Source organism: Nannospalax galili, unplaced genomic scaffold (genome assembly GCF_000622305.1).
Source record: "Nannospalax galili isolate Female #2095 unplaced genomic scaffold, S.galili_v1.0 scaffold423, whole genome shotgun sequence".
In the NCBI taxonomy this organism is placed as follows: Eukaryota; Metazoa; Chordata; class Mammalia; order Rodentia; family Spalacidae; genus Nannospalax; species Nannospalax galili.
In genome coordinates this window covers 498,190-512,936 of record NW_008350949.1, presented here as the reverse complement: position 1 = coordinate 512,936, position 14,747 = coordinate 498,190, and the positions used below count along the sequence as shown (strand labels likewise).

Below are 14,747 nucleotides of genomic sequence, written 5' to 3'. Positions count from 1 at the left end.
ACTCTATTCCAGGCATTAATATATTTTCAGATCTTATTACTTATAAATATTCCAGGCTAACCTTCTTTTTGTTATACCATTATGGAGATAAAATAACAATAATCCAAAGTTCAGGTTGTTCCACAGATAGTTTTAGTTCTGATTCCCAATAGTCATCTCCAACTAGCAGAGTAACTAAGGCACAGCTCTGTTTACGACTGACAGCTAAATTTGGGTAAAGTCTTACCTTTCAGGTGGTTTAGATTCTGGCAGCTGAGCATCCAGACACCAGGATTCTGGGCCACCATAAAAGCATCAAATAGGGTAGCCGGGAAGAGATTGATTGCATCGGTACGGTAGTTCTTGTTGGTCAGTGCCTGACCGTGAAAGACAGCTGCATGCACATCAACTTCATTACCCATACCAAAAAGATACCATTTCACCCTGTCTTCTGCGCACATGGAAAGTCCTGGAAGACTTCCAAAAGCGTATCCATTCACAGCTGCAAGCCAAGATTAGAGTTTTTGACTAATAGATATTGGTACCTGGCATAGCAATAGTTACCTCTGCAAAAATAGAATCAATTTGATATAGAAAATATCAAACACACAGACAGCTATTTCTCCCTCCCATATCCATGTCAGACATTGCTAATCAATCACATAACTCCTTCATTTTTGGACCTTAATTCAGGCCAAGATCATTACCAATATCATATTGAAAATGAACACAACACTGGAGATGAAATTTATTTGGTCTCTTAATGATTACAAACTATACACATTGGCTTTATGTATATGTGTTTGTAAATACTGATGTGTCCATATACGTGTATTCAAAATATACACTTAAAGATAAAAGACGGAAGGCTATTTCGTCAGTTATTAACCATATTGATAGGCATAAGAGAGATTATTCAAATTTCTTCTTTTTGCTTAGAACTTTTCCAACTTCTATGAATTCCTTTTGCAATGATGAAAACAAGGTAAAACATTTTAAAATTTGGAAGACAATCTGAAGAAATAAGAAGGGGAAAGAAATCGAGGGAAAGAACAGCAAGGGCCGAGTTCTAGACCCAGGAAGACCTCAAAGGTCAAAAGCAGTTTGGCCTGAGATCGTTGGAAGAAACTTAGGGTCCTTCTTCAAACTGCGCAGTCCTAGAAATTTCATGGGTAGAAACAGCTATGGTAAGAACCATGAATATGCCAAATGTAACAGTGTCACCAAACCATGCCTGTCTGGACTTATCCAGGGTTTGGGTCTCTTCTTCTAACATCTATTTTTATTTGCAGAATAACAGAGGCAAGACTGAAGCGCACAGAAAACAGATCTTTACATCAGGTGGAAACAAGAAGCAGCTTTCAGATGGAAAGTTAGAAACAATTTTTATTTATTTTCTAATTTGGAGGAGCAGTTATTTTTCTCAGCTTCCAAGTAAAGATTATTTTGAAGAAGCTAAACACAAACAAAAATCTATACTTCCTGGTAATTAATGTTAAGGTATTTAATTTCTCATGCAAATCCTGAAGGATAGATAATTTAATTTCATCATGTTTCTTTGTACCTAAGAAATAAGGAAAATCTTAAACTTGAATGATGTTACTAAATATAGTTACATTATAGTTTAAGTATCACTTTAAGCATTTAATCCAAGTTTTAATTGACTGCTTCAAATAATTTCTAGAATGAATTTGGAGGACAAATCAAAATGTAAGTGTAACCAACTTCAATTGATGATTTATCCTTATCAATTAGGAATACATTTTTTGTGTCTAGCTTATCTGATTTAGTGTTTTGGTTTTTATCTGTTTTGATGGATGACAAGTTGCAAGTCAATATATGTTTGTTATCAGGTCCCAGACTAGCAACACATCACTTATTCATGTGAGGGAATAAGCTTTAGCAGAGTTACTAAGACAAAAAAAAAACAAAATCAAAACAAAACAAAAACCTTGCCTTTTGTAAACTTACAATGCATCCTGTTGCTCTCCTGGAACTCTTCGTTCTCTACATCAACTTTCTCTGGCTCAGAGCAGAAGGCTTTAACGTTGTCTTCTAGATACCAGCTGAGGTTTTCATCCACCACAGAAAACATTACCACAAATTCTTGGTCAATATTTTTTTCTTTTTCATTATCTAGAGAACCTGATGTAGAAGTTTATAGTTTAGTAGATCTGAATTTTTAGCATGTAATTTGACTTATGTTTTCAGGTGATTAAACTTTTTTATTTAGTACTTTTTTTAGTAAATCACAAATCTGGACCAGCTGCTCCTATTTTATGGAAACAGTCGGGAATTTACTCATGTATCTGTATATTCGCTGACCTCAAAGGCTTTACGTACTTTTTGGTCAATGAGATGGCTGGAATTTAAATGTGTCCACATCTTCTGGCCCATATAGCCACAAACAGACACAGGAATGTTCTGCAGGTAGCTATTGGTCAAATTAGCATTACATTTCAAACTCTTGAGTTATGTTGCTATTTTCATGACATTAGAAATAAACACTTTATTATATTTACCAACATAATACCAGTAACTATAGACATCACCATGGTCATTAAGGCAGTCATGTATGGTAAAGTCTTGTGTCTCCATAGAACACTGTTGTTGTGGTTATACCGAGCAAACTTATCCCACAGAGCACTTCAAGCAGCTTAGTTTCACTGGTGTTCCCCATAAAGACTTGTTCTGTTTGTATATCATCTAGTCCTGCCCTGTGTTTTCCTTCCTCCTTTTCTACTCTCAATTTCAATACAGAATAACTTATAATTAAAAACAAAACCAAAAACAAACAGGGCTGCAGAGATGGCTCAGTTGTTAAGAGCACTGGCTACTCTTGCAGAAGACCCACATGGTGGCTAACAGCCATCCGAAACTCCAGTTTCAGGGGAATTCAATGCCCTCTTCTGACCTCTGCAGGCATTGCACAACGTGGGTGCACTCATATACATGCAAGTAATACACTCATATACATAAAATATAAAAATAATAAAATATTAAAAAGTAATAAAAAACAAACTGCCTTGTACCTGTCTCCTATGTTAAAAGCAATGGAAAAAATACCTTTTTTACAGAGTATTAAAGGCCCAATGAGTCCTGAAGCAATGTCTTTTGGGGCATCAATGTGGGAGTGGTAAATCCTAGTCACGCAGTTGCTGTCCGCCTCACCAGGACTTTGCTCTTCGGTGGCATGTAACACATACATATATTGTTCTCCTGGAAGCACTTTGTCATCTGATCTTTGAAAACTGGTGGTATTATCAGGGTAGATGGCCCCTAGAAAGCGGCACACACTAGAGTTAAAAAGTGAATGTGTTTACGCTTATTTGATGAAATAGATAGTCCTCAACATTTAATAGGAACCCTTTGGACATTCAGTTACGCCCTATTTGAACACAGAGAAATAAGAGGTTAATGTCTAGGGGGCCCAGAAGCCTCACAGAAATTATTATTCCTATTATTTGTAATTGACTGTGTCATACATAATAGATATGTCAGGAGGATCATGACTTTTCATTTACAATTAGAGGAAAACTTTGACCTTGGAGTCATGGTCTAGGGGTATGAGCAAAATAGTGACTTCTCATATAATTTGAAACTTCTTATAGGGCATCAGTTTTTTTCTTGTGTAGTAAGGATATAACTTGAATTTTTTTTACACTTAATCTGGAAATTTTCCAACAGGCAGAAGTTGAGATTAACCTCTATATTCTTCTAGAAGCTGTCTTCCAACACACCTATCAACCCAACTTTAACAAGTTGTAAATTCAAGGCCAATCTTGTTTTTTTACATGACCCTGCTCACTTTTAACCCCAGTCATACGAAACTATTTTAAAGAAGAATGCAGATATCATATTTAATAAATATCTGAGTACATATTTTTAAAAGATAAGAACTTTATCTTTTCACAAAATCACAATGCTACTATTGTAATTTAAAAAGTTAATGTTAATTCTCTAATATACCATGGCTCTATAAAAAAGAAAAAAAGATGATGATCAGTTATACTAGTAATATAACTGGCTTGTTCAGAGAAACAAAAAAGATATGCTCTGATGTGGAACTCTATCTTCCAGACAGGACACGGCCACTGCCATTTTGAAATCAGCAGCTTTGATTACCCACAGGAGACTCATAAGATTGGACCTACCAAAGGCCCTAATGGAAGGAAGTGAGGAGTCCTGAGGTGGCTCTCAAGACAATATTTCAGGGAGGCCCTGCCCCTCCCCTAGGGTGTATGAGGTCCTCTCCTTTGGTGTAACTGCCTGTAAATTGCCATGTTCATGCAAGTAAACTCAAATTAATTGGTTCACCATACTAAACTTACGTAGAATCATTTCTCTAGTCTATCTTCAATGTCCATGTCTCTCCAGAAAAAGACACACATCTAATATTCACTTTCTAAAACAACACCTTTAAAAAAATTATTTATTTTACATTTATTCAGTTATTTAGTGTGCGTGTGTGTCTGTCTGTCTGTGTGTATACACATGTGCACATGATCATGCATATGCCATGGTGCACAAATGGAGGAGTCTGTTCTCTCCTTTCACCATCAGGTGACAGGCGCTGTTTCAGATTATTCATGCAGCTTAGCTGGGATGGAGTTTATATAAAGTTAGGTCGGAAGGTGATAGCTCCAGTATGAGCACTGCAAACACTAAAGGTAAGACAATCCGTACTCTGAGACATTCTCCTCCCTCTGGATTTATGCCTGTTCTAGCCTGGGAGGCACACTGTCCATTTGCCGTATTTGGGCTATTGGGAAAGGAAACGGGTACCGCGGGGGCGGCGCTTCTGCTCTGGCTTTCAACATTTAGACCTGTATGCTGTTACCGCCACAGAAAATCACGAGCAGGAGAAACACAGCACTGCTGTGATGAGCCAAGATCCCTGTTAATAAAACAGCTTAGCACATAACGAGATGGGCACAGGTTTGATCCAGGAAGCGAGCTATCAGTCTCAGAAATTGGAATTTTTCCTACTGAAAGGAAGAAACTCCAACTGCAACAAACACATGCTGAACTTACCCTCATGTTCCTTATAGTAAGTTACACCATGTGGATGGAAAGTGTAGGGCCTAGAGGCAAAGTTTTTTATGTGAACATAAACCTTATCTCCAACTTCAGCTTTGATAATAGGGCCCAAAAACCCTAGCCAAACCGGTTTGTCCACAGTCTTCTTAAAGGTTCCATCTGTGTATTGAACATAAAGAGCCTTCTTGTATGTTCTTCCAATTCGATTTGGGCCATTTTGAAGATACAGATTGAGCTGCTCCCTGCAAAGGAAAGAAGACAGTTTTACTAGAAGTCATCATTATTTGTATATACCATTACAATATATACCGTTACAATATGTACCATTACCATATGTACCATTACATTATGTACCATTACAATATATACCATTATAATGAAGGGGGATCAATGGCCACATCACATTAAATGCTTGTTATTTGTAAGGACACCTCTAAACTGAAGAAAGTCATTGATTGGCCCTGTTATTTTAATTATGTGAGATGTTTCATACCAGGTATATGAGAGAACCACTTGCGAGGACCTCATAACAATATGGTGCACTTTTATCAGGCAATTTTACTAAGATTTTCACATAAGCACGCAAAAGCATTATGGAATAGTGGGAAAAATACATTAAATTACTAAAATAAAATGATTATCAAAGAAGTTTCACTTTGTAGCAGACAGAGGCTGCTACAGAGATCCACAATTGATCAAAATGCGGAAAATAAGTGATCACGGTGTGCCCAGCCCCAACTCGTACATCTGCAATGGAACCTCTACACCTAAGGCTCAGGGGAAATTACAGAAGAGGTGGCAGAAAAATTGTAAGAGCCAGAGGACCAGGACACCTGCTGCTAGATAGTGTCTTCTAGACATGACGGGCAGGCTGCACCCATGAAATCCAAACAATATGGTTGTCAAATGATATAGTTACCTGCATAATGACAACGCCAGCTGACATACCAACATGGATGGGGAAATTTCCTACCCCTAGATAAAGAGCTACAGGAAATCAATGGCTGTTGAGAGAGGGAATGGCTTTTTCAGGGAAGAGCTCCCTGACGAGCTATTCGATTTGCAGGGGTCTCATCCCTAAACACATGTACATATGCACAACACTAAACACACTCAGGAGGTTATGTGTACGTGTGTGTGTGTTTATATATGTATGTATATATGTGTGTGTAAAAATATTAAGACGATTAAGAGATCATGGATTTGAGAATGAGTTGGGGACATGGGAAGAGCTGAATTGGGGAGACAAGGGGTAAAAAATTAAATGATAAATTTTTTTCACTATTGTACACTTCTTAGTTACAGGAAAAACCTGAGCTATTATCTGGATATTTGAGACAAACATTTGTGTTAAGATATGCATTTTTTTCTATGAAGTAAAAGTAATGGGGCTCGAAGTGCTGAAACAGGTTTATAATCCTAGCATGTGGGAGGTAAAGGCAGGAGGATCAGGAGTTGAAGGTCACACTTGGTTACATAATAGGTTTGGGACCAGCCTACAGTATATGAAAGCCTGTGTCACAAAATCAAAGTAAAATTAATGAAACTAAATTAATTCTACCTTTCATATTTTTTATTGGTGTGTGTGATATGCGTGCATGAGTATGGGTGCCCTTACACATGCATGTGGATGTGGAAGCCAAGGTTCACACTGGGTATATTCCTCTGTCACCTTCCACCTTATTGTTTTGAGACAAGGTCCTTCACTCAACCTGGAGCTTGCCATTTCAGCTGACAGCAAACCCCTCTCTCCCAGGATCTACCTGTCTTCACTCCTCCAGCACCAGGGTTAACCTGCACACAGCTGTGCCCTGCTTTTACATGGGTACAAGGGATCAGAAATCAGGTCTTCTTGCTTATGCCATAAGACCATCTCTCCAGCTCCAGTTCAATCACTTTTATTTCTTTCAGCAATCCTAGAATTATGCAGTAATGTGTGGGGGTTTAAAAATTACTTTGGAGTCAGGTGTGGCGGCGCACACCTTTTTTCCCAGTACTCGGGATGTAGAGGCAGGTGGATCTCTGTGAGTTCAAGGCCAGCTGCTCTACATAGCTAGTGCCAGGTCAGCTGGCACTACATGGAGAACCTGTCTCAAAAAAAAATTACCCCTTTGGGTTCAGGGACCATTGTGGAAGAGGGGGCAGAAAGATTGTAAGAGTCCAGGGGTGGTGGATGACAGTAAGGAAAACAGTTTTCTTACTGCAGTTGTGACAGCATGCAGAAGTCCCATGCAAGCTCAAACCAGACAAAAACCCAGCGTAGAAGGGGACTAGTGGGTAAGAAGCCCCAGCCTTAGTTGAGAAGGCTGCTGGGAAGGGAGAGTTGGTTCTTTAAGGGAGGGATGCTAGATAGGCTGACCAAGCTCCAGTGGATGGATACACACCAAAGGACACTTGGGGACACAAACTTGACTTGATAGGCCTTAACATATACGACAGAATGCATGAAATCTGGCAGAGGGGCATGGGAGTACAGATGGGAGGGGTCTAAATATGATCAAGATGTATGAAATTTGCAAAAAAATCAATTAAAACATAAAAATGAAATTAAAAAGTTACCTTTAGGTTTAGATCTTCACTATTAACACTGCCTATACTCTGGTTAATGCCAATTAACAGTTTCTTAAAACTTTCCTAAACCTATCAACATAATAAATAGAATGGGGGTGGTGAGAGAAGGAAAAAGAAACTTGATATTAGGACTTAAGTTGATTCTTACATACTGACCGTCATTCAAGGTTTTGGTAGCTCAGTGGGATCTATTTATGAGTGATGCCATGCAGTCATTTAGAGGGACCCACTTAATCTTAGTCTTCACAAGTCCCTCCACACTAAGACCTTGTCTAATTGAATAAAAACTGCTTATACTTGGGCTAATGATCTTAATGTGTGTGTGTGTGTGTGTGTGTGTGTGTGTGTGTGTTGGCTATTTGTATTCCAGCAGTGTTTAGTACTTTACCATTTTCTACTTAACCATCACAGGGCAGGATAATATGAGTGAAAAGTAAATTTTGTCGTTTCCTGAGCTGTGAGCTCACCAGCAAGAGTCAGATATATTTTTCTTTCCAGGCTTCAAGACAAAACAAAGCTGTTTAGGGGCTCTGAAATAGAACTTAAAGACCTGATTTTCCAAAAGTCTAGGGCTCTAGCCTAATGTTTCCTAAATTTTAAAATGAATAGTTATATATGGAGACACTAGGTGCCTTGTAAATTCCTGGCCTCTCTTCTATGAGTCTGATTGGGAGCTGGGAACTGAGGCATCTGTATTTTGTAACCAGCATGCTAGTGTGTTCTGGTACAGGTAAGCTACTGTGAGTCCCTGGCAACCTGTAAGGTTGGAGGTGAAGAGAGCATCCATCCTCAGAGGCAGTGGGGCTTCTTGATACCATGAAACAGAAACATGGAAATGTCTGTTTCCAGGTGATACCATGGTAGTGCCAGACCTCTGCATTGGGCAGCTGCATAGATGAAGCCTGGGAGCCACAGTCAGAGAGCACAGCCACTTGGTGGTGGTTCTGGTGGCCCAGTTTGGGCAGAAGGAACAGGCGTTGGTGGTTACAGAGCCATCTTCCTCTGAATTGACTAAGGGCATCTATAACAACCATCTAAGTGACCCCTATATATTGACAACTTAAAATACCCTTGATTGTATAAACACCAGAATTCCCAAAGGAGGCAGAATCTACATTGAAAATTGATGGAGGTAGTGTTTCATGCCCCATTCAAACCGACCCTGATAGAACAGGCAAGCTGAGAATAAAGCAATTACTAATTACAAACGAGCCACTTGTGGTGCAACGAAATCACAGGCATGCCGCACGCTTCCCATTTCTTTTACCTGCTAATTGTTCGCTACAGATGCCATTACTTTATTATTTCCTGCTAATTGCTACATTATTTTAGAACAAAACAGGAAAAAAATGAATATGACTCGGAGTCTTCAGGATGTAGAAATCCATGGAAAAAGAGCAGAGCACCGATATGAACTCTGCCCCAAACCAACAGAACTGGTGTGACTGGGAGGATCTTAAGAAATATGTCACTTTAACAGCAGCTAAGTTGTGAGGCACTGAAAACCATGGGGATTAAAAGCAGAGATATAGACTGTTCTCTGAGAGAGGCCAGCAGGGGACAAGGTCGGTCAGCAAAATGCGGCTGCAGCCTCTTCTCCGGTACAGCCAAAAGAGTCCTGGACTGGTCTCAGGCAGATTTGCCTAAACCCCAAAGTAAATTGAATTGGAGTGTGGACACCATTTCTAGGACACTTGTCTGACAATATTTAACAGAGATTCTAATCTGTGATTCATCACCTTTCGATATCCATCTTACACAGGCCCAAGTGTCAAAATAGCTCTCCATTCTTAAGACTTTATCAAAACAAAGTGCACGTCTGTTTTTCTGGATGTTTTTCAACAGCACTGAAGAGAGGAATACACCCCACCCCATTTCAATCAGCTGTGACAGGCTTCATCGTAATGCTCTTGCCACACTGACATTTTGCTATGTTACTCGTTTCCTAAATAGTATAAGTCGACCTTAGCTTTCCGACTCATTTTTTTTTCTACACAAATATTGTTTGGGGGTGAAGGCTATGTGAAGATTACTTTTCGTAGTAGTGATTGATCTGAAGTTAAAATGTATTCAGAGATTTTACATGTTTGGAACACACACATATACAGTATGCAAATCAGCTTTTCCATTTTTCCTGGTCCTGTGAAAAGTTTCCCTTACAAAACTGGGAAATATTTAATATCATGTGGTACTCTGGGGGAGGTCTGTTTGCTTATGAGTTGCCTCTAAAAGAAAATCAAAAGGTCATTCACGGCTTGGGGACAAAGAGTCACTTACTGGAAGTTTGCAGGCACTTTGCCAGTCAGATGCTCAACCACAAGAATCTATTATAGTTGGGCTTTGAACCAAACAAGTAATTCGCATTTATTTTCAGTTCTTCCTGTTGACAGTTGTAATATACTCCTTTCTACTCATGAGAGCAGAGATGTTTCCCCCCAGTAACCACGTTTCCTGTTTTATCCCCCTCGCCAGTTCCCTTTTAAAGAAAAAAGTCCAATTCCCGTAATTTCTGGTAGACTCAGATTTAGAAGTGAGCTTTCAATGGCAGAGAAATTCTTACTGTTCCTCTGGCGAATTCAGAACTTATTTCAGTGGTTTTGATCTATATTTATGTTTGGATGCTAAAAGCTGGGTGTTACAGAGGACTTTGGGCTTCACTAATTGAAACATACACATTCGATTTTCATTGTTGCACAACAAATAATTGCATAGCAGCTTGAAATAATACCTATTCATGACTTCATGTGTTTGAGTCAGAAGTCTGATGCTTCACGGCTGTATTCCCTGCCCCAAGCATCACACCACTAAGTCAAGGGGATGCCAGGCTGAGTATTTGCCTGAAGACTTGTGGAAAAATCCACTTCCTGAATCAGTCAGGTTGCAGGCACAGTTCAGTTCCTTGGGTCTGAGGGATTAAAATTCTTGTTTGCCTGTGGCTGACAGCTGAGGGATTCTAGTTCCTTAAGACCACTCACATGCTTCCCGAGTGGCCCCTTCCCAACTTCCAGTCAACACAATAAGCAGAATTCTCTGCCCCCCAAGTCTGTGAGGCTTCTGAGAGTCTCTCCTGCCACTGGAGGACTCCCTGCTGCCTAGTTCCTCCCAGATGGTCTTGCCAGGGCCCGCTGGGCTGTTGACTAAACCGTGAATTCTGTGAGTGATGTCTCATCCGGCTCAGAGACTCTGGAGATTTAGGGCAGGACCTCTTTGGAGGAACATTGTGGAAACCCTCCCTACAACACACAGAAATCATAGGAAAATGCACAGACTCACCCCAGGGGGATATAGCACAAACTTTATGAATTATACATTCAAAATGTTTTAAAAATATTTTTATTATTTTTATTTTATTCATATGAGTGTACTGCCTGCATGTATGTAAGTGCACCCATGTCCATGCAATGCCCTTTGAGGTCAGAACAGGGCATCAGATTCCCCTGGAACTGGAGTTATGGATGTTGTTAGCTGCCGTGTGGGTGTTGGAAATCAAACCTGGGTCCTCTGCAAGAGCAGTTGGTTCTATTAATCGCTGAGCCATCTTTCCAGTTTCTCAAAATATTTTTAGCAAGCATATCATGAATACAATATGTCAGCCTTCATTTGGCTGTGTTCTCAGGAGAAATGGAAACTCTTAACAAATTGTAGAACTTGAAAAGCATGGAATGTTAAAGTTGTTTTATTAGCACATCCAGATAGGCTGTCCTGTGTCAAGTGTTTGTTCCTTACCAGCTGTTGCTTGTTATTTTTATTTAGCAAGCTCAGAGAATGAGTCATGTTAAGTGGTGTTTCCACATAGTATTAGCTGAATTTTATACCACTTTAGACTACTAAAATTAGCCTCAAATTCGCTATGTAGTCATTAAAATTTTTTTTTAAATCTTTTTTAAAGGAGTGTTAAAACAATGAACTGGGAAGCCATTGGGTTGAGCCAGCCCCAGCAAACCCAAGGAATCATTTAATGTAAAAGGGACATCCAACCTTCGACATTGCATATATGAACATGTGTTGTATTCTACAAGCGTGTTGGGTCGCTATGTATTTCAAAGCTGTTCTGGGATGTATGTGGTTCATGGACCCCAGTTTGGACACGCCTGACTGTAAACAATAAAATGAAATATGAACCTAACCAATCAGAATCTGCCAAAGAACATCTAACTAGAGATTTTCCACTTTAAATAATCAAATGTATTCTCTTACTGTTGCTTTCAAAAATACCTTCTGAAAGTGTCTCTTGCACCCCGTGAACAGCTTAGGTATGATATGGCTCAATTCATGAGTGGCTGAATGCTCAGATAAACTTGCTAAAATTTTAATGTCCTTAATGTATTTCAACAAAGGTAAAATAAATGCCTTCAGTGCAAAGTGTTTTCTTTAAAAAAGAACAACAACAACAGAACCCCCACAATTTGTGCCCCTGTTTTCTAAAGCAGAACTTATTTGGGGAAATCAGCTTTTTCCTTGATAATATTAGTAAAGATGAACACTGACTTATTGGATAGTCATTGTACCCATATCACTCAAAATCGTAATTCACCTAATTGTGGTTATATCATTGGACAGTATGGTCTTGGTTTGTCGTCTGCTCCTTTGGTTGGAATTTGAGTTGTTTTTTTCTTAGTCACTGGCTTGCTTTTAGGACGTCATTACTCTATTGTCTATTTTTCAAGCCTATAACAGCTGTAAAAATAAATATTCATGCTTACAGTGTTAGAAAAGTCATCATTCCTGAATGAAAGCCTATAAAATTGGATATAAAAGGATTTTGTGATAAGTTGTTTTTGTAAAGAAAATTTCACTTTGGGGCTGGAGAGATGGCTCAGCAATTAAGAACACTGGCTGTTCTTCCAGAAGACCTGGGTTCGAATCCCAGCACCCACATGGTGGCTAACAACTGTCCATAACTCCAGTTCCAGGGGACCTGACACCCTCTTCTGACTTCCATGGGCACTGTTTGACATGGATGCACTTATATACATGCAGGCAACATACTCATACATATAAAAACAATGAAATAAAAAAAAGATTTCACTTTTCCCAGCTTCCTAGGCATCACTAAAAAACAAAAAATAATTCAAAGATAACAGCATTTTTATTTTTGCTATGATAGTCAACCATTCAATAACTATTTAATCCCTGTCTTTGTTCCAGAGTCGACTATTGGCTTTTCTAGATATTTTCATGTACATACCATTTGTTGTTACTTAAATATGAGTAACTTAGGATCAGTAACTATATATTTTAGAATCTTTAATTATTTGCTTTTAGAAGCAGCAGATAAGACACTGGTTAAATGAATGGTAGCACTGATTACAGTTTAAGGAAGTTACTTTCCACCTCCCTAATTTGAAACAAATTACATTGGTTTTAACCCTGGGGAGGTAAGTCTGTTTTCCTGAACAACAAACAAAAAACCCCCATACCTTTTCTACTTTAACAACTGCTGCTGTTGTCTGATCACTACTCTAGTCAGCCACTTGGACCGACCTTCCTGCTTTATCCTATTCCCTGATCATTCTACAACGTGAATCTGTCCACTAAGTAGCAAGGGAAAGCTTTTACAAAATAGCTTGTAATTTCTTCCAACTCCCTATAAACCTTCTACTTCTTCATTTTTATACATTCACCCATATGGACTTAGTGTCTTCTATGTCTTAGATATTGGTGACCAAGCAGTAGTCACGGCAGAGGGAATTCCCACTGTCTCGATGTAAACCTTCCTCTTCATTATCCCAGACTTTCAGGATCAGCATGCAGGTTGGACCTAGGTCCCCACCTAACACTCATCTCAAGCTCTTTCACGTCTTATTCTTCATCTTGTTCATTTCTACGTCTCTTTGTAACGCAGGGAAGAGAGCCAGCCGTGTCAGGTGGCGTGCCATTGTATTTCACCGACTGGGCCAGATATGCTGTTAATCTAGGACAGAGAAGGGAAGCAAGCTGTTGCTACCACACTAATCTATAAAAGAGTTTAGCATAATATTGGCAAAACTACTGAAGCTCTAGTCACTGCTCATGTATACAGGGTAGGGTTAGGGGTAGGTGGTGATCACAGACTGGGAAACCAGTCTCAGCTAGAGTTTTGCACAACTTTAAGATACTGGCGGGTGAAAAGAAAGCTAATTCAACTGAAAATGTTCAGTTTCCCTCCTGAGTACTCTTAAGAATTCCCACTTACCAACAGTGTGGTAAGCAAGCTTGTCCTGACGCCATCCTCAAGCTGGAACAGACACACCATTAGAATATCTAAAACAAAGAAATCACCCCTAAAATTCTTACCAACCCCCTCCATGCTTCTGTTTACTAGTATCTAAGATTTTGTCCACTTCATTGGAGCATGACCAGGATGTTGTACTTTATGATTAATAAACTGACATGATTATTGATCATAAACAAGACAGAGGGCAGGTAGAGCATGGAACAGATGCTATTTTTCTTTCTTTTTACCAATTTGCATATTTTTTGTGGTTCCAGTAAATGATCCCAGGGCCTTGTATATGCTAAGCAACTGCCCTACCATTGAGCTACAGCACAGTACTTTGATTTGGTAATGTGTCTGACCTTTTTCCTTGAAAATAAGCACTATAAATAGTTAACTATGAAATAGTTGGCATTGTATTTAATCAGGAAAACACAGAATCCATACAAAATAAGGCTTCCAGTGAAACTGTAAAAATATGTCCTACTCAGCAAGAGAATACTATCTCAAAATGTTAAAAACAATAATTCCAAGTTCTGCTATGAAATAGCTTTCCTATGGCTCAAAAATATGCTTGGCAAATTTAGCTGGACCTTGAACATGTATGCCTGGAGAGCCTTGTCTCATGAGAAAGTTTATGCAAGAACTCTCCCTGAGGCGTTATCTCCAGAATGCTGGTACTCCCCTAGTTTCTCAGGAGACGGTTTGGTCTCTCAGGCATATTATGGTGGTTCTGTTACCCTGCTCATTATTTCACTGAATTGCTATATTCTAGGCTCTTTACTATACTATATTAACTGTTCTGCAAATCTTCAACTGTAGCTCTGATGAGTATGAGCATAAAAAAGGGAATTGCCTGTGCTTTGGGCACTCGTGTAAGGATGAAGAAGTAAGAGTAAGGAAATAAAACCGCACAGCCCCCTGGCAGCCATCTCCTCTACTTGTCTTTGTAACCAGTTAT

At 39.2% G+C, this 14,747-nt stretch overlaps 1 protein-coding gene across 4 annotated transcripts in view; it reads right to left on the bottom strand.

Moving 5' to 3' along the window:
• Positions 1-14,747, bottom strand: part of Cp (ceruloplasmin) — a 61,817-nt gene that overhangs the window by 45,303 nt on the left and 1,767 nt on the right. For all 4 annotated transcript variants that reach the window (XM_008848041.3, XM_029553526.1, XM_029553525.1 and 1 more), the window contains exons 2-5: positions 5,014-5,261; positions 3,046-3,258; positions 1,951-2,124; positions 227-481 (exon numbers count right to left, since the gene is read on the bottom strand). In XM_008848041.3, the coding sequence (XP_008846263.1) occupies positions 227-481; positions 1,951-2,124; positions 3,046-3,258; positions 5,014-5,261 (890 nt within the window). The remainder of the gene's footprint in view (positions 1-226; positions 482-1,950; positions 2,125-3,045; positions 3,259-5,013; positions 5,262-14,747) is intronic.